This window comes from Perca fluviatilis, chromosome 10 (genome assembly GCF_010015445.1).
Source record: "Perca fluviatilis chromosome 10, GENO_Pfluv_1.0, whole genome shotgun sequence".
Classification (NCBI taxonomy): Eukaryota; Metazoa; Chordata; class Actinopteri; order Perciformes; family Percidae; genus Perca; species Perca fluviatilis.
This window is the reverse complement of record NC_053121.1, coordinates 28618141-28637375: the sequence shown is the minus strand read 5'-3', so window position 1 is coordinate 28637375 and position 19235 is coordinate 28618141. Positions and strand designations below refer to the sequence as shown.

General features: G+C 39.5%; 2 protein-coding genes across 3 annotated transcripts in view; one reads left to right on the top strand and one right to left on the bottom strand.

Moving 5' to 3' along the window:
* Positions 1 to 14077, top strand: part of LOC120566377 (C-terminal-binding protein 1) — a 29909-nt gene extending 15832 nt beyond the window's left edge. The window contains exons 4-11 of one of the 2 annotated variants that reach the window (XM_039812768.1): positions 2844 to 2947; positions 3329 to 3431; positions 5800 to 5924; positions 8101 to 8190; positions 8797 to 8927; positions 9237 to 9364; positions 9830 to 9944; positions 11140 to 14077. In XM_039812768.1, coding sequence (XP_039668702.1) covers positions 2844 to 2947; positions 3329 to 3431; positions 5800 to 5924; positions 8101 to 8190; positions 8797 to 8927; positions 9237 to 9364; positions 9830 to 9944; positions 11140 to 11335 — 992 coding nt within the window. In that variant the 3' untranslated portion in view covers positions 11336 to 14077. Of the gene's footprint in view, positions 1 to 2843; positions 2948 to 3328; positions 3432 to 5799; positions 5925 to 8100; positions 8191 to 8796; positions 8928 to 9236; positions 9365 to 9829; positions 9978 to 11139 lie in introns of both variants that reach the window. The other variant, XM_039812769.1, reaches the window with a different exon arrangement.
* maea (macrophage erythroblast attacher, E3 ubiquitin ligase) overlaps positions 1 to 19235 on the bottom strand; it is a 99610-nt gene that overhangs the window by 43737 nt on the left and 36638 nt on the right. The gene's annotated exons all lie outside the window — the stretch shown is intronic.

Sequence of the window (19235 nt, the reverse complement as noted above, 5' to 3'; positions counted from 1 at the left end):
TCCCATCCGGTTTGCGTTTAGTTGGACCATCATTTATTTTTCAACAGGACAATGACCCCAAACACACCTCCAGGCTGTGTAAGGGCTATTTGACCAAGAAGGAGAGTGATGGAGTGCTGCGTCAGATGACCTGGCCTCCACAGTCACCGGACCTGAATCCAATCAAGATGGTTTGGGGTGAGCTGGACCGCAGAGTGAAGGCAAAAGGGCCAACAAGTGCTAAGCATCTCTGGGAACTCCTTCAAGACTGTTGGAAAACCATTTCAGGTGACTACCTCTTGAAGCTCATCAAGAGAATGCCAAAAGTGTGCAAAGCAGTAATCAGAGGAAAGGGTGGCTACTTTGAAGAAACTAGAATATAAGACATGTTTTCAGTTATTTCACACTTTTTTGTTAAGTACATAATTCCATATGTGTTCATTCATAGTTTTGATGCATTCAGTGAGAATCTACAATGTAAATAGTCATGAAAATAAAGGAAACGCATTGAATGAGAAGGTGTGTCCAAACGTTTGGCCTGTACTGTATGTATAAATATTTAGCTCAAACCAGAATGCTTGTTTTACTAACATAGTTCATGTAAATGGCATGATTAGTCACATATTACTTTTAATTACTCGCCATTTGGCCCCAGAGCTACTGATAGCACCTTTCACAGCAGGCTGCCGGCTTCTTATTTGAGCCAGAGTCAAGTTTAGAGTGCACGCTGGGCTAGATAGGTGTTTGGTGTTTTAAGCCCCCAATGTCGTCTTCCAGGCAGCGCTGCCTGGAAGGCACTAGGAATAGGCAACGGTTAGGGTTAGGGTTAGGTGCCTTGAAGTCCACGGTCACAGCGCTGCCTTGAAGTCCACGTTGGGGGCTTAAAACACCATCGAGCGGCTAGATAACTGGCACACTTAAATGGAAAAGAGCCATTGTTGATGTTATTAGTTACACATTTTACTTGAATTACAAGCAACATGTTTGCTGTTCCAACTGTTGTGATTGCATGTATATGCATAAACAAGCTATAAGAAATAGACAGTTTTGTTTTCTACTATATTTACTCATTCAAGTAAAAGTCCTGGGGTCCGTTCCAGGAAGGAGGTTTAACAAACTCTGAGTCTAACCCTGATCTCTGAGTTGATTTACCCTTAGATGGGAAACTCTGAGTTTTCGGTTCGAGAACAGCTGATATGAGTCGGTTCAATCAACTCGATTGAACCACAATAAAAAGGCAGCATGAATGGAGCCATGATACTACGATTCACCATGGTAACAACCACAAACAAACGTGTCGGCAGAAATACTCATGCGCACAAACAGCGAGTTTGAACATACATTTCGTTAAAAAAGCAAGACAGCGGCTGCTGCTGCAACAGACAGAGAATTGGTGTGGGAGAAAATTGCTGCTCGAGTCAATGCTAAGCATTAACAGTGTATTAATTTCATATTTAATCACAGTTAACTTATAATATTACTGGTGAAAACTGGAATTGTATTACACCTACAATTTCATTTGGGTGCAATCCTACGGGCGAAAAAGTTAACTATACTAATCCCATTCGGAGGCTGCAGCACCATGATCATTAACAGAACTATAATGTATAATCATTTATTTATTTTTAATGGCTGAGTGAGTCACACTTTTCTGACAGCTCTGCATACAGTGGCTTTACTATTACAGTATGATCCGTATACACACCAATAAAGAAAAACTGCGGTTTGCAAAAAACGTAATGCGACACAAAGAATCTGCTGGGATGTTAAAGCATGTCCACGATGGGTGACGTTAGTGATATGAGGACGGATAAGGTTATGCACATATCTGATAGACTGGGAAGAAAAACGATACCGCTCAAATAGGTAGTTATCTGGAAATGAAAATACATCTAGTCGGGGCCTCAATATCCTCTCCCGACGAATGTTTAACTCCCTGCGAAGTAATACAGCTTCTTCATCAATGGGATCGTCGACAAAAGGACATGCAATGTTTTAGAAAAAACCTTTAGTCTATAACATTACCTAACTGAGTTAATGAAACAATCCTATTTTATTCATGCAGATAAACTGTGCTAAAATGCGCCTGATACAGACTGAATGAAGGAATGAGGAAATGAGAGAGCGCTGTGTCAGAGGGAGGAGACTGAGAGAAACTTGAGGTTTCTTGAAGAAAACCTGCTCCCGACCAGGTTAGGTCAGTTACCATAGTAACTGACTCTGAGGTAAAGTTACCTCTCTTTCTGAAACAGAAAACCCAGAGTTTCCCCTCAGGGTTAACAAACTCAGAGTTTTCACTAAACCTGCTTTCTGGAACGGACCCCTGGATTCAAAATCATACTCGTAGTAAATAAAATAAATCATTTATTAATTGATTTATATTTTGTATTAATAATCTGAAAAGTAACTAGTAAGTTAAGATGTCATATAAATGTAGTAGAGTAGAAGTATGGAGTAGCATAAAATGGAAATACTCAGGTATAGTACAACTACCTAAAAATTGTACGTAAGCACAGTACTTGAGTTAATGTACTTAGTTACATTCCACCAATGCTCAACAGCTAATTCACCCAATCTCCCAAAATGTTTTTCTGTTATGTATTTCTATGTTTGCAACAAGTCAGTAATATTTGTATTTAAAAAAAGTAGTCAGTAAAGCCTTTTATTAAAACTCATGTCTGTCCTGCAACAGCCAGAACATCCCCTATCATCCTCCACCAAGAGGCTCTGCAATTTGAAAGTTGTGTTTGTAGAAAAAGTTGCTGACACAGCTTGCACTTCGCCACCAAAATATCTTTTCCCAAACTTCATCAAATGGCCCAAAAGAGCTATTACTAATCTTTATCTGCTTTCCGGTCCAACAGGCATAGCTGTGTGCAATATGCCAGCAGCCTCGGTGGAGGAGACGGCGGACTCCACACTGTGTCACATCCTCACCTTGTACCGACGCATCACCTGGCTGCACCAGGTTTGTGTCCTTGTGTGGCTGATAAATGGACTGAAATTATTTTGGATTTCAATGAACTAACTCTAAATGTGTTAGCTAGAGGTGTACATTCAGGTATCACAATTTTAGCTTCGACAAATACTCATAATTATCTAATGACAAATCAGCAAAATTGAAACGTTTCATTTTCTTTAGAATGTTGCTGTATTTGAAAGACGTTGATGTAAGAAGAGGTACAGTAAAATGATTTGTTCCTCAAATCAGTTATAAGTAATACTTATAATCCAAAGGGATTTAGACTTTGGTCATTAAGTGCAGACTGGATTAGACCGTGTCTAAATTGTCATGTTTTTGCTGTCTGTGTGACAGTTGCATGTAATAATGATTTGTTATTCATGCCAGGCTCTCCGGGAGGGCACGCGGGTTCAAAGCGTGGAGCAGATCCGAGAGGTGGCGTCAGGAGCCGCGAGGATCAGAGGAGAGACACTGGGACTTATAGGGCTCGGTAAGTCACGGCACACATATGACTTAAAGCCCACAATACATTTCTGATCTGCTGCTACATTATCAATCACCCAGATCTCTGAAGTCGTCTGGGACAAGTCTGCTTTCTGTCCCCAGAGTCAGAACTAAACAGGGGGAAGCAGCGTTCAGTTTTTATGCGCCACATATCTGGAACAAACTCCCAGAAAACTGCAGGTCCGCAACTCTCAGTTCTTTTAACCCTCTCAGGACAAAAGACGAGCCGGCACATCCAAACATTTCAGACATTTACTATTTTAAATCATATACTGTATAACCTAAGACTTTGGTAAACTCATTTAAAGCACCAAAACAATTCATACAACACATCCTAAGTTAAGGTTTGTTTTCAAAAGAGATTTGAGGAATTTCAAAAAGCGAACATCAACGTTTTAGCTTTAGCGCCATATTACCTCTTTACACATTGCTCTAGAAAAAATAGTTGGGCATCACTATACGGAAAGCTGAGTTTGTTCTGAACATTTTGATATGAAACATGGGGATCAGTTATATGCAAATACCCTAAAAAGGTCAATATAAGAAGTTGTGTTAAAATGCCCTTAGACCTCAGAGGGTTCAAGGCTTCTTCAGCCTTGATTTAACCCTCTGAGGTCTAAGGGCATTTATTTTTGATGCTGCCTATCTTTGAATAATTGTTGTGACTTTTATTCTTGTATTTTATCGGGTTTTATATTTTTAATTGTTTTTAACTGCTCTTTAATGTTTTATGTAAAGCACTTTGAAGTGCCCTGTTGCTTTGCTATACAAACAAAGCTGCCTTGCCTTGCCTCTGCAGTGACCCCTGCTGTTGTTAAAACAAGACAAGAGTCTAAAGCCAGGCTAGCAGCTCTGTAATGCTGTATGTAGACACAACAGTGCTTTGAGCTAAATGGTAACGCGAAAAGGCTAATGTACTCACAACAGGAACAGGCTTATGCTTAGCCGGTATAATGTTTACCATGTTTAGTTTAGCCTGTTAGCATGCTCATATTTACTAATTAGCACCAGTGGTGGACAGTAACTCAAAAGCACATTTACTACTTGTAGTTTAATTGAGTATTTCCATTTTATGATACTTCTACTCCACTACATTTCAGAGGAAAATATTGTACTTTTTACTACATTACATCATCGACAGGTGTAGTTACTAGTTATTTTTCAAATTAAGATTTTTACATTAAAAACATATGAGAAGCTTATAAAATACAATGCATTATTAAAGTGACCAAACTCTGACTCCTAGGTTTGGGAACCACTGGACTAAACTAGCTAACGGTATTAAAAGCAGTTAAAACTAGCTCCACCTCAAGCAGCTACAGGAGTAAAATGCTGCTTACACATCGATGTATCAGTATTAACTATTTAATAATGTAATCTATAATAATATATCAGTCACAAGGGACATTTTACTGAAGAATGAGTACTTTTGATACTTGAAGTACATCTTACAGTCAATACTCCGGTGCTTTTACTTAAGTAGGATTTTAAATGCTTGACTTTTACTTGTACAGCGAATTTTCACATTGTTGTATTGATACTTTCACTTTAGGAAATGATCCAAATACTTCTTCCATCACATATTAGCACTAAATAGAACGTACGTCTGAGGCTGATGGAAATGTCTTTGGTTTGACAGGTATATTGTCAAAAGACTAATTGTATAAATAGAAACTTACACTAACTTCAATTTATTAAATTCATCCTGAGAGGCATGGATGTCTGTACTGAATTTAATAGTTATAGACATAAAAAAAAAAAAAAAAAGTGAATCAGCGCTAGAGTAAAACTCAGGGGATCATCAAAGTCATTAGGATCCATCCTCTTGGGGAACATGACAATGACAATCAATTTAATAGTTGATCAGATATTTCAGGCTGGACTTCAGTGGTGGACTGACCAAACGATACAACATCCATAGAGCCGTGCTGGTCGCACGTCCAAAAAGGTTTTTATTTTGTTCATTTTGTCTGATAGAGGTTGGTCAGACTGAAGTTCTTAATTAAAGGATTTTTCTCTCTTTTCCATTTTCATTTTTGTCCTTAGCTCAGCTAAATTGGCTTCCTAAGGAGTTAATGCCAATAAAATATAAGCGGATTAACTAGAAGCCAAATGCAAATCTCTTCCCTGTACAGTCTGGAAGCTTTTTCAAAAATAATGAGCACACGTATTGTAGCCAGAGAATTGTCATTTTGTACAAGGCAAACCTAAAAAAAAAAAAAAAAGGAATATCAGATCCAAAAAAGTTGTGTTTTTGAATGTGTATTTAATTTGTATGCAATTTGTCTAAAGGCTCCTGTGTGTGTATTAATGTCTGTGCGCCTTCATGACTGTGTGTATTCATGCATTTCTAGGTCGAGTAGGCCAGGCTGTAGCCCTGCGAGCCAAGGCCTTCGGCTTCAATGTGATCTTCTATGACCCTTATTTGGCTGACGGTGTAGAAAGATCCCTGGGACTACAACGGGTTACCACACTACAGGTGCACACGCACGCACGCACGCACACGCACACACACACACACACACACACACACACACACACACACACACACACACACACACACCCCTGAGTATGAGTAGGGCCATTTTTTTTTGAGAAATCAGCAACCTTCAAATAGTTTCCAGCACTTGTGTGTTATATTTGTATGAACACAGAATAAAAATATGGAGTGTCTATTTGCACCCCCGGTACGAATAGCCTCGGCCACACAGCTGAGCTATTCACACCCTGTGACGTAACAACAAAAACACGTTGCTCGCGTGCACCGAAATCATGGCGGACGATCTTCCATGACAGCAGAAACTGGCATATTAGGAAAGTTTTGTCTCTAAAGTTTATAACAATTGAATTTCTAGCGGAAAATGGATACTACAGTTGCGCTTTCTGTCTTCAGTGAAAGCATACAACTGTTAGTTTGTTAGTTAGTACCTATTTTTTGTATACAGTATGGTTACCTAGCAACCAAGGCTTTAAGACACCAAGTGGTAAACAGTTGTACAATGTTCTGTAAGAACTGCTAGGTGAGTGGTTAGAATGCTGAGCTTTGGTTGGGGAGTCTGGAGTTCGATTCCCTGGTGAGGTGCTCTTGTATTTTTCATTTTTGATTGGATGATTTGCATGCCATTGCGCAGGTCAGGGCCCGCAAACGCGAATTGTTTTTTGCAGGGTGGTAGGGGAAGACTCATGAATATTCATTAGGGGACTCATCCCTGAATGGCTAGTACTCGTTGCCTGCTCTGGTTGGGTTGGTTAGGTTTAGGCAACAGGAGCGGGATTGGTTATGGTTAGGGTAAGAATGTCAAGGCGAGCCAATCAGTGATGAGTTCCCTAATGAATATTCATGAATCTTCCCCTACCGCCCTGTAAAAAAATATATCGCGGCATTAGTGTCTCTCTGTGTGCGAAATATTGGACATTGCAACGATAATATTCCAAAAAGGTGTAATACATGAATAGTATGGATAACTGTGTGTAAATATATGCCAAGGTACTGTAAATAAACAGATATTGATATTTTTACCAGACGGGGTATTAATAGAACACATCGCTGTGTGCACCGGCAGGGTACGAATAGCATTCATTTCTAATTGCACCAGGGTACGAATAGCATACACTGCTAATTGTACCAGGGGTGCAAATAGCCTCACCCATAAAAATAAACTTAGACTCTTACTTAGAAATAAACTCAGAAGTAGCTTCCATACCTGTACAGCTTTAAGTCCGGCTTGTAGAGTCATCATTTCTATGATTTTTACTGCCACAGCTAACAGACACTTACAGAAATGTAGTGCTGGGGCCATAAAAGGACGTATTTATTAATATTATTTATTTCCACTGTTTATTTCCTAAAAATAATTCAGGTTATCCATTTTAATTCGAAATGGTGAAAACGAACCGCACTAAGGGAAAACAAACTCTAGTGCGATTCAACAGAACTTAATGAGGCAGGTGTGAAAGCCCCCTAAATTAAATTGTATGTCATATCTTTGTCTGATGGTATTGTTGGACTTATGTTAGCTTGTTTTATTTTGAATTGTATTTCATTTAATTGTAAAGCACTTTGTAACTTTGTTTTAAAAGGTGTTATAGAAATGAAGTTATCATTATTACTGGTTTAAATTTCTATTAAGTGTCTCTACACGTAACACCAGTATGACAGTGAGATTTGACTGCCACTGACTGAAGTATCATTTATAACAGACTCCCATTAGGATTTAAGCAGCACAGCACTACCATGGAATTTAAACCAATTTAGACTAAATATTCATTTTACTGGGGAAAAAAAATCTATTGGCATGTTTTCTCTTTTCAGACACAACACTGCTTTCTCCACCTCCACCATGACAAATGTGCATTTATTGTTATGCTGCTGTGCCTTCTGTACGTAGCCAAGGAATGACACCCTCTTGTGCACATTTACAGTAATTGTGACAATGTCAGTAATAAAAAAAAACATAACATATGATAACACTTGTATTTGTTATAAATATATATAGTAAGACCGGTTATTGACTTACAAAAATGCAAAACAGAATTGGTTTACGGAAGATCGGAAACATGATTTGGTACTCTCTCTACAGCTCCTGCAGTAGTGAGCAACCATATGAAGTGTAAATAGAAGATTGGGATTCACCTTTTCCTGTATTTCTCTTTAGGACCTGCTCTTCCACTCTGACTGTGTCTCTCTGCACTGCAGCCTCAACGAACACAACCACCACCTGATTAACGACTTCACCATCAAACAGGTGGCGCAACAGCAGCGTGCGCACGCACGCACACACACACACACACACACACACACACACACACACACACACACACACACACACACACACACACACACACACACTTATGACTGAGCATATATACACACTTGAATGATTTATTTATCCCTACATCATCTACTACATCCCATAGCCATACATATTAAAGAGAAGTGGGTACCCAGGGAAGCTCACTACCTACATACAGATAAATGAGGTTCTCTACTGCATGCACTTCACATGATGACTGATACACTCAGGAAATATCTGTTTGTCGTTCATCTCCAGGGCTCAGCCTAAAGCCAATTTTCATCCCAAGACACAGGCTATACGTTTAATTATTTCTGACCTTGCTGGAGGGCGGCAAGTGAAAAGAAAATGATTATTATTATGGTTAGGTTTCACTAGGAATCTTTGCACTGAGAGTAGAGAAAAGTAAAGAACAGCTTTCTAAGCTTTTGTGGGTGTGTGTGTAAATTTATTTTGTCATACATTTTAAAGACAATTAGCTAATGGGGAAAACAATTAATATTATATTAATTATCGTGTATTTCAAACTGACTGAATGTGTGTTTATGTGTGTTAAAGATGCGCCAGGGGGCGTTCCTGGTGAACACGGCCAGGGGGGGTCTGGTGGATGAGAAGGCCTTGGCTCAGGCCCTGAAGGAGGGGAGGATACGTGGAGCTGCTCTGGATGTTCATGAGACAGAGCCTTTTAGGTAATCACCCACTGATTTTATGTTTTTTTCACATAAAGAGTAATGTTGTTATCCATCTATCCATCCATCCATCCATCCATCCATCCATCCATCAGCAGAGGCAGTGCATACTGTATTGTGGAATAGTACTCCACTACTATTTCTCCAATACTGTGTTATATAATATACAGTAGGATGGAATTATGTTTAGGGAATACATAATAAAGTGTTTTTGTGAATTACATAAACAAAATAAACTAGAAATTAGTCAACACTAAATGAAATAATCTTGTTGCAGCTGTAACTGACTGCACTGTGTACATGTGTCAGTTTCAGTCAGGGTCCGCTGAAGGACGCTCCCAATCTGATCTGCACCCCACACGCTGCCTGGTACAGCGAACAGGCATCGCTGGAGATGAGAGAGGAGGCAGCCAGGGAGATCCGAAGGGCTATCACAGGTAGCGCACACACACACACACACACACACACACACACACACACACACACACACACACACACACACACACACACACACACACACACACACACAAACACACACACACAAACCCTTTCTAGTCTTTCAGCACAGAACGATTTAAAGGCCTTTCACAGTCTGCCTCTTTAAGGTTTTTCCTCCTTTCCTTCCTTCCTTCCTTCCTTCCTTCTTTCTTTCTTTCTTTCTTTCTTTCCCATTTTCTCCTTTTTCCCCCAGTGGCTCTGTCTTTTTACTATTGGCCTGTTAAATCTCGTCTAACGTTTGTATCTCTGTAGAAATTTGGTTAATGAAATCACACTTGCTTTGAAATGTAAAGCAGTAACACTAACAAGATCCCCAGAATGAATTGTACAACACTAGACTCTAGATTTCTGTTTTAGCACTTCATATTTCTCCTTTTCTTTTTCCCCGTTTCTTTATTTGTCAGGTCGTGTCCCAGACAGTCTAAAGAACTGTGTGAATAAGGAGTTCCTCTCCCAGAACAACCACTGGGCAGGAGTTGACCCAGCTACCGTCCACCCCGAGCTCAACGGGGCTTATAGGTAATAATCATCAGGATAAAGAAACCTGTAGTGGTCAGTGCAGTTTGATTTTTTTCCCCCCAAACCCTGGTAAAGTGTCTAAATGTCTTGAAAATACGCTTAGAAATGTAGAATGACTGCAGATTGTTTTTTAAATGTAATTACTGATATATAGTGCATGTTACTGTTGTGTTACTGCTATAATACCCACACAGCATAAGAGAGTGCTAGCAGGTTTTCTGTTTGGCCACATTTCAGCCAGGTTATAATGCATTCATCAGATTAGCTGCTACAACAACACATTGTTGTCAGTCAGTAGGGATGTCCACAGCTGATCTGTAGGGCCAAACAGAGGGCTGATCAAGGCATTAGTCAGTACAGCTGAAACAATTAGTCAATTCAATGGTTAATCCGCAGCTATTGTGATAATCGGTTGTCATTTTATTCAAAGTTTATATCTTCTCCACTGTTAGGATTTGCCATTATATCTTACATATGATAGTAAATGGAAAATCTGAAAGCGTCACCTTGGGCTCTGAAACTTTGTGATGGTCATTTTTCACCATTTACTGAGATTTAATAATTGATTAATTGAGAAAATAATCTGCAGATCAATTGAGAATGAAAATAATCATTATTTGCAATCCTAACTTCAGTATTTTGTTGATGCTGGGGATGAAATGACGGTACACCAATCAAATCCCATCTTTCCTGCAAAAATAGACTGCTTCTCTTTCCACCAATGTTACACAAAATACAACCACAACTCTATTTTGTCTTAGGGACTATAACCTTTCAATAGAAACCCTTTGATGCAAAACAGAGGGCTTAAAGTCTTAAAGACGTCAACATTTATTAAGTAGTAACACTATAAAAAGACTTTTATGGAGCTTGATCCATACTTAGCAACACAAGTCTTAATTTATTATCCTCTGCTGCTTTGATTTGAATAATTTTTAAAAATGTGTCTGTTCTGAGTCCCCAAACTTTATGTAGGTGCAATACCAAAGTGGGCTACAATACTATGTCAAAGTATTCTGTTAGTGTAGCTTTTTAGCTATAGATGTTAAAAATCAATCGGCTTGTCTAATTTTAATGGAGGCCTACTGCAATGTGTTTACGCAGGTCAAAACAAGGTCACATATTTGTAATTTTAGTTTCAGTTGTACTTTGATGACTCAGTTTTGCGTCTCTCTGTCTCCCTCTCCCTCTTCAGGTATCCCCCAGGAGCGGTGAGCTTGCCAGCTGGCGGCCTCCCGCCACCCGTTGAAGGCATTGTGCCCAGCGCCGTGCCCATCACACACACCCTTCCGCCCGCTGTCACACACCCTCCTCATGTCGCGTCCCCTGGACAAAATACAGTCAAGCCACCAGAGGGCGACAGAGAGCAGCATCCAAATGACCAACTGTAGCCACAGACACATACACACTCACACACAGCAACCGGGATCCAAGTGATAAGTTCCCCAGTGACAAGTTGTTATCAGACAGGTTCACAGAGTGTCCAACGGACAGATTGAGTTCCCAATAACAATCGATTTACAACCCCTGGCAAATTGGTTCCCAGCAGCCAGTTCACACTCCAAAGAAGAAGTTGATGATGATGATAAATAAGATGATGAAGAGGAGTGGATAGCTGTCAGATGCTCTAATCAAAGAGCAAGACAGCTGTCCTCTGCTCCAACCAGAATTCCTGATAAAGACTGTAAAGATCCACAGGTTGATCTTCACATAACAACTACAGTATGGTCAAGTTTCTGCCAGAAGTAAAAAAAAATTAAAAAAATAAAAAATGTTACAATAACTATCTGTTGATTTGGGAAGAAAAAAAATACTGAATCCAATTCTGCTGTCTTAGACTGTAGTGCGTCCAAAGTTAGAGGGGCGGGTTTAATGTCTTTCTCTCTTTTTCTGTGTCCTTTCCTTAGTTTGATGTACAAGCAAAAGTAGTAGGTTATGAAATGAATGTAACCTGTCTGTGTACAGTTTTTAGACTTACGCCAAGAAGATACTGATATTTGTATTCCAGTTTTAACAAAAAAAGGGTCTCTATGTAGCCAAACTGGTAGAGAATACAATATCTATTTTTGTTTTATGTGTCCCCAAATTAAGAACCCCCTCAAAAAAAGAGGCAGCTTTTTGCACACCATCTCAGGAAATTAAGTTTCCGCAGTTGGTATATATTTTCTTTCTTTTTTTATTACTTTTTATGCCACTTAGTGCTTTTGTTTTTCTACCTGCTTGCCTTTTCGTGTCCTGCTACATTAGATAAAAATAACTTTAACAAGAGTTAAAGTTTATCTAATGTTTGCTTTTCTTTGTTATGTTTAAGGGGCATGTGATTTTGCTCTTGGGACTTCATGTAAATGTTTGACCCAAATAGAGGGGGTTGCGGGAGAAAAAGGCTGTAGGGAGGTGGTGTAATGGTATGCTTGGCTGGGACGACTTCATCCCTAGTCACCATTTTAATTTACTAAATAGAGTGGTTGGGAGCAGGTTGTGGGCAAGGCAATGCACTGAGAGTTTGTAGCAGCTTACAGTTTTAGAAACAGTCTCATAAAAAGGTATTATCTTTGTCGTCTTCATGTTTAAAGATCCAGTACTTCCACTATTAACACACATTCATTTTCCAAGTCATGGAGCATGAACAGTTCAGCACACCAAGGTTTACAGATAATGCACAACATTGTGTGTTGCTTTATGCTATGGATCTGAAAATCAGACTTGTGAAAAACTGCATCAACAAACTCTATATATCAATTATTCAACTGCTCTGCTTTCTGCAAACAACATTTTTTGGTTCCTATGTGAAGTTAAACTCACTTGTACAGATATCACATCCAGTCAAGGACAGTTAATGGTTACTGAGTGAAGGACAGTTAATGGTTACTGAGTGATGAGGAACAGTTGTGTTCTTGAAGGTAGGGACTGAACCAAATGTTCATATTTTGTAATCCACTCCCAAATTGACCTGTTAAGACTTTTTTAAATACTCTATGGCTCGTCAGTTTGATAAACTTTCAACAAACTATAGGCGTTTCATGATAGCATGTCAGAACGTACTGATTAGTATCCCTTTAACATTTCATGATGGGTCCTTCCTGAGTATACTGTTTAACCACCCTCAGTGGCCTCTGTGTCTATGTGTACATACTGTATGGTGTTCTGCCTGCCTGTGTCAATGTGACTTGGTTGTATCTGTGTCTAAAAAAAAAAAAAGCAGCACTGGGAGAAGGGGTGGTGACTAGTACGCTCCACAAGGCATCATTACAGACTGCCATCTAAATACACAACTAAACATTATGTAAAAAAAGAACTACAGTAGCTTAGAAAAACTAGAAATCTACAAATCTACAAATCGAAGCTAGCAAACTCAACCAGTTATCTATGCTTTTACTGGTAACATTCCCACCATGTAAACAAGATGCTGATGTTACGTAACAGTAAAATATTGGGAATATTTATTCCTGTTCACATGTTGTTGATGTTAGCAGGCCAGCTAAGTGACGGTGCTTTTAGGATCCCCTTCTACCAGCAGCTGAGTAGTAAAAACAGTTCACTGTTGCCTACCTGGTCTTCTTCATGGGAAGGTAGTAAAAGTAGCAATCAGGGATGGAAATTTCACGACCCATTGGCGAGTATTTCTGAGCTCTTACTGGCCAGAATCTGAAGGGTTGTCTAGTACAGAAGGTACTGAGGTGACATTTAAATACCACTGTCAGATTTCAGCCCCAAAATGCTTGCAATTGTTTGAATTTTACTCTTAATCTTTTCACACCAGATGCCTGTTGTTATGTGGGGGAGAAACTCTTTGCTTATACTCCCTGATATAAATTGTAAGCATTCCTCATTCAAACCGAAGGATGCCATAAGTGAAAAACAACAGACTCGCTTTTTAGGTGCTCCTTGAAATTCCATCCCTGGTAGTAACACACAGTCTACTGTTGCCTACCTTGGTCCCCTTTATGGTAGTAAGTAGTAGGCGTAGCAATATACAGTATACATATTCTATATTCTACAGTAAATATCATTATTTTTGGTCAAAACTGACAACCTGACAAAGATATGTTTGTGACTGTATGCATTTGTATGAATTATTTTAAAAGGAAATAAACTGTGGAAAGGTGAAGTTTGTGCCTTACCTCTAACCTCAATTTGTTTTGATAGTTTAGTTTCTAACAACACAGCTTCACTGACAGCTTCCTGTTAGCATAACCAGCAGATGTTGATCATATAAGAAGAAAATTAATCACCAAATGCTGCACTTTCAAGTCCTTTCAAAGTTACTTTTGCAGCTGCTGCAGGTAAACATGAGAGTTTGAAAGCTGTGTGCAAATTATTTAAAGCATACACTGTGTATATTTTGGTAGTTAGTATACCAGAAACTGGAAAGGATACAAGACATGAGGACAATCCGACTGCCAATTAAAAATTTGGAAAATTGACAAAGAGGTTTCTCAAAAGATTTTATTCTTTGTGCTTTGAATTTTGCACCACTGAACACAATTTGTTAAATTACTTTTTAGCTGTGAATAGTTGATTTAAAGCCATTAATTGAATAGGCCGTTGACATGTAATGAAGCAACTAATAAGATCATTTATTTATTGTTCAAGTCCTTTTTCGAGCAAAAATGCAGAAAAACTGATATTTCTAGCTTCTCAAATGTGAGAATTTGCTGCTTTCCTTTGTCCTATACTGTGGTAAATTGAATAACTTTGGGCTTTGGACTGTTGGTTGGACAAAACAAAACATATGAGGGTGTCACTTTTGGCAGTTTTCAATATTTTCTGATGTTTTTTAGACCAACTGATTATTCAACTAATCTAGAAAATAATCGGCAGGCTAATCAATAATGAAAAAAGTTAGTCCTGTGGACTGCATTGATAGACAACAGTGTAAATCAATTTAGTATGCATATTGACATTGATATGCTTAATTTTATCACCTTTGTCAACGCAGTACGAACTAAAAACACAGAATTATCTAAAGTATAAAAAGGGCATAGCAACAGTTAGAGATGGTCCGATACTGATACCGCCTAAAACGGTGGTATCGGGAAGTACTGGAGTTTATTCACCGATCCGATACCACGTAATAAAGCCCTAAAGAAAATCTACATTAAAGTAGTTTATTTATGTTCTTTTTCCGTGACTGTCAAACTGGATAATAAAAGAAAGTTCTGTGGCATTTATTGTTTGTGTTTGTTCATGTTTCACAAAGAGTTTAACCTGAGCCAGACCGACAACAAAGATAGAAATCATATCACATCCATACAGGGATAGTAGTTTACAGTTGTTAAAACATAATAAAATATATGACACACTGGTATCGGATCGGTACTCGGTATCGGCCAATACGCAAGTTCTGGTATCGGAATCGGTATCTGGAAGCAAAAAATGGTATTGGACCATCTCTCGCAACAGTCTTGTTTCACACTCTTCTTAACATGACAAGTGCTTAAAACGGTTGGCATATTTCTAACTACAATTTTACTCAAATGCGGCTGGTTAGACAAACTTAAAAAATCTAGGACAATAAGTTTCTCTTTTATACAAGTAAAAGCAATACACTGTGGTCTTTTTACTCAATTAGTTTGAAGTTTGCATCCATCAACAGTGAATATAGTTACTAGTTGATTCCAACAGATGTCACTAGTACAGCTGAAATACTAAGGAGAAAGACATGCAAACCAGCTGTAACAACTGAATCTGCGATGTCTCTGCTGTTGCATCCGTTTTCGAGTTGAATTCATATTATGCAATAAATCTATATTCATTTTTGGGTGTTCCTCGAGACATAACAGTATATACAGTGCACCTGTGTCACATTAGTGCAGCGGTTGTCAACACTTGTCGCAACAGTTCCCAGCCTACACTGAGTTATTGACTTCTCAAACATGGAGTCATTTAATCAGCTCATACAATAAGCACTACATTAATAATAGAGATGTGGACTTGAGACTTGGACTCGAGTGGACTTGAGTTTTGATGACTTGCAACTTAAAAAAATGACTTGAGATTCGACTTGGACTTGTAAGTTAATGACTCGAGATTTGACTTGAGGCATGATGACTTGCGTGTATTCATAAGTTTGAATGTTACTGTTATATAGCCTATAAAATAATATAATTTTATGCTGTCACGTTTCTCTCTATCAAGTACGCTATGTAGCATAAGCAGCGCAAACTGTAAATCATAATTTGATGACTCAAAAAGCTCCCCTGTATGTGATTGTAATGATTGGACATTTATGGAGTCAAAGTCCTTGCTATGGCAACACATAACATCAAGGACCCCTGATAAAACCTCATTAGTCGGACCAGACCACCTGTGCCACGAGTAATCACTTTTGGATTGAAAAATTTCACGCAAGGAAAAAGCAAACTGCTGAATGCATGACCTGCTCATCAAAAATTTCAGACAGCCAACTACAACCTCAAACTTTGTTCGTCATTCAAAGACTCATTCTGATCGGTAAGTGCCTACCATGAGGTCTGATGTTATCTAACATTAGCCTGATACAATCTGTTCACTCACAACTAACGTTAGCTAACTAATGTTAGCCTGATATGCAAATATCAGAACTGAATTGACTGGTTCACATTGCCTTAACTAAGGACTCGACTTGACTTGACTCCCAAAAATTAATTTGAGACTTGCTTAAGACTTGGACCAAATGACTTGAGACATACTTGGGACTTGAGCAAACATGACCTGGTCACAACACTGATGAATAATATTGATTATTAACTAACAAGATATGGAATTGAATTATTAGCAGAAACACTGCTTTTGTTTGTGCTATGGATTATCCAGAAGACCAACGTCTCCAGCACTGTAATGATTCTGTCAAATGATTTAAAGATCTCAGCATGAATCAATAGTAGGACTGAGCAAACAAGAACTCAGGTTTTCATCCAATCTATGTAGGTAGGTTTTTCTGTAGAAATAAGATACAGTATAAATATTCAAGAATCTATTTAACAGTTAAAAGTTCAGATGTCTTTGTCTATTGAAGAAACAGAAATGGTTGTTAGCTGGATGCTGCCAATCACGTGAGACCTGAACTTGAACAGACTGTAGCTGACTTCTGACATGCGACATGGAAAGACCTCTGCTTCATCTCTTTATCTATCTCTCTATTGTTCCCTATATACCCCCAAATCTCTCCATCCACACTCTCTTTTCTCTTTGTCACTTCCTCTCTCCCTCTCTGGTTCATCCATTCAAAGTTACAGCCACTGGAACAGGCTCTCCAGCAGCTGGAAACTCAAGATGGTTTAATCTAAACCTCAGGAAGCATGATGGGAACCAGATGCAGTAAAAGACAAAAGAAAGAAAACTGGCAGAGGGCACAATTTATTCAGCCAGCATGGGGACCTCCAAAGGGCACTATGCAAAAGGGAAGAGAAATGTTTACAAGGCTGCTGGGACTTTAAGCATCGGCAGGGGCGTTTTTACACTTACAGTTTGTTTGCTTTGGGTCCGAATCAGTTGATGAGTTTGTAAACTTGGAGCGATTTCCCCTTGGTTTGGTTTGGTTTCACACCTGGAAGAATTCAAGCGTACCAAAATGCGTCATTATAAACCACGCAAGAACGTTCACTCCGCTTATTGGTCAGATGTGTCTGGAGCGGAAGCAAGAAAGTAAATACTGGAAGAAGGTCCTGTGTTCTGGACTAGTGCATATTTCTTGCATCTCCATGGTCAAACCAGCTCATTTCATTTAAATAATCAGACATTGTTTTGCGAGCGTCTGCTCTGCTCTAGCAATACGCTTACCGCTGCACGTCAGGATGTCAGCCAAGCAAGCGGCAGGACAGCCAAGCCGGTGTAGCCATTTTCAACATGACATCATGACTTCGTGTAAACATACACGCCACTTTTCCAAGTAGCGTGTTATCTGTACGCATTTCGAGCTATCCGTGTGTATGTCTACGCTGTATACAGAGGACGGCAGTCTGCAACGTCACAGAGAAAACATACATGCCACTTTCTAAAGCCACACGGCATGTTATCGCGAGGCTACAGTTGGGTTTACGAAACATCACACGCGGGTTGGGTTTAGGAAAAGAAAAAACATGGAAAGGAAACGTCACACGTGGGACACGACCCCCGCTCTTCTGGGTGAAATTCCTGTGTTTTACCCATCCTCCACCCCCCAATCTCCCTAGGCTGATTTTCAGCCTTTCATACTACTCACTACGGCGTCAATTCACACGCAATCGCAAGGTAATAGAAGTCAATGGAAGCCAAATGGCGTTGATAAACACGCTAAAAAGAGAGTATGCGTCTTGGTAACACGCCAATAATGGCTTACGAATTGGTGTGTCATACATACAGCACTTCATGAGATCAGTCTGCAATTTTAATTGATTAAAGTGGAAGCCGGTCCGCATATGCATATGTTATATCCAATTACGTGTTCAATGTAGCCAGCCTGTCAGACTGGCGATCAGATCACATATCGGCTTTCTCGAGTAACCACGATTGGATTGGATGATTTGAAATATAAGTGATGGCCCAAGCCTAGTCTGCTAAAACCTCAAGAGCAGAGGTGTTAGTGGCAACCACTATCAGACTTAAATTCAATGGTTAGTGTCACATCTTCCTTTATGAATATCGACTAAGCTTAAATATTTAAAGGCAGAATGAGTAGAATTAGTTGGTTGCCGTCTGTAAACACAACATTCAACGAGGGTTACAGTGCTCGTCAGCAGGTGAAAGCCAACCCCAGATTCACTCTTGTTTTGAAACAAGCTTTATCCGCTTAGCATTTCACCTCGCCATTTTCGTAGCTTACTCTTGGATGAGTGCTTACGATCTGGCACCTGGTAGCTACGTTTTTATAGAATTCGACGCCCAGAAATGTCCGAAACACAGAAAAATAAGACAAAGCAGGAAAAGGGCAGGGTCTATGCAGATACAGACACCGCCACACACTTCTAGTGGGTAACAAGTGATATTTGAGAGGGATTAAGGGCCCTATCTTGCACTCAGCGCAATTGCCTTTGTACACCGACGCATGTATCATTCCTATTTTGCACCCGACACACAGCGGACTTTTCCCTCCACAGACGCACGTCAGTAAATTAGGGAATGTATTTGCGCTCCCGGGGGCGGTTCAGCGAAAAGAGGAGGCGTGTTCCGGCGCAAAAGTTCCCTGGTGCTATTTTGCAGTTTCAGAAAACAATTCCGCCACTGACCAGGAAAAACCTGGTCTAAAGTCAGTGGCGCTAGTCTAAAGTCAGTTGCGCGTTATTCAGATGCTATTTTAGGGGCGCATGCTTGGCCATAATGTAGCGTGAAAAA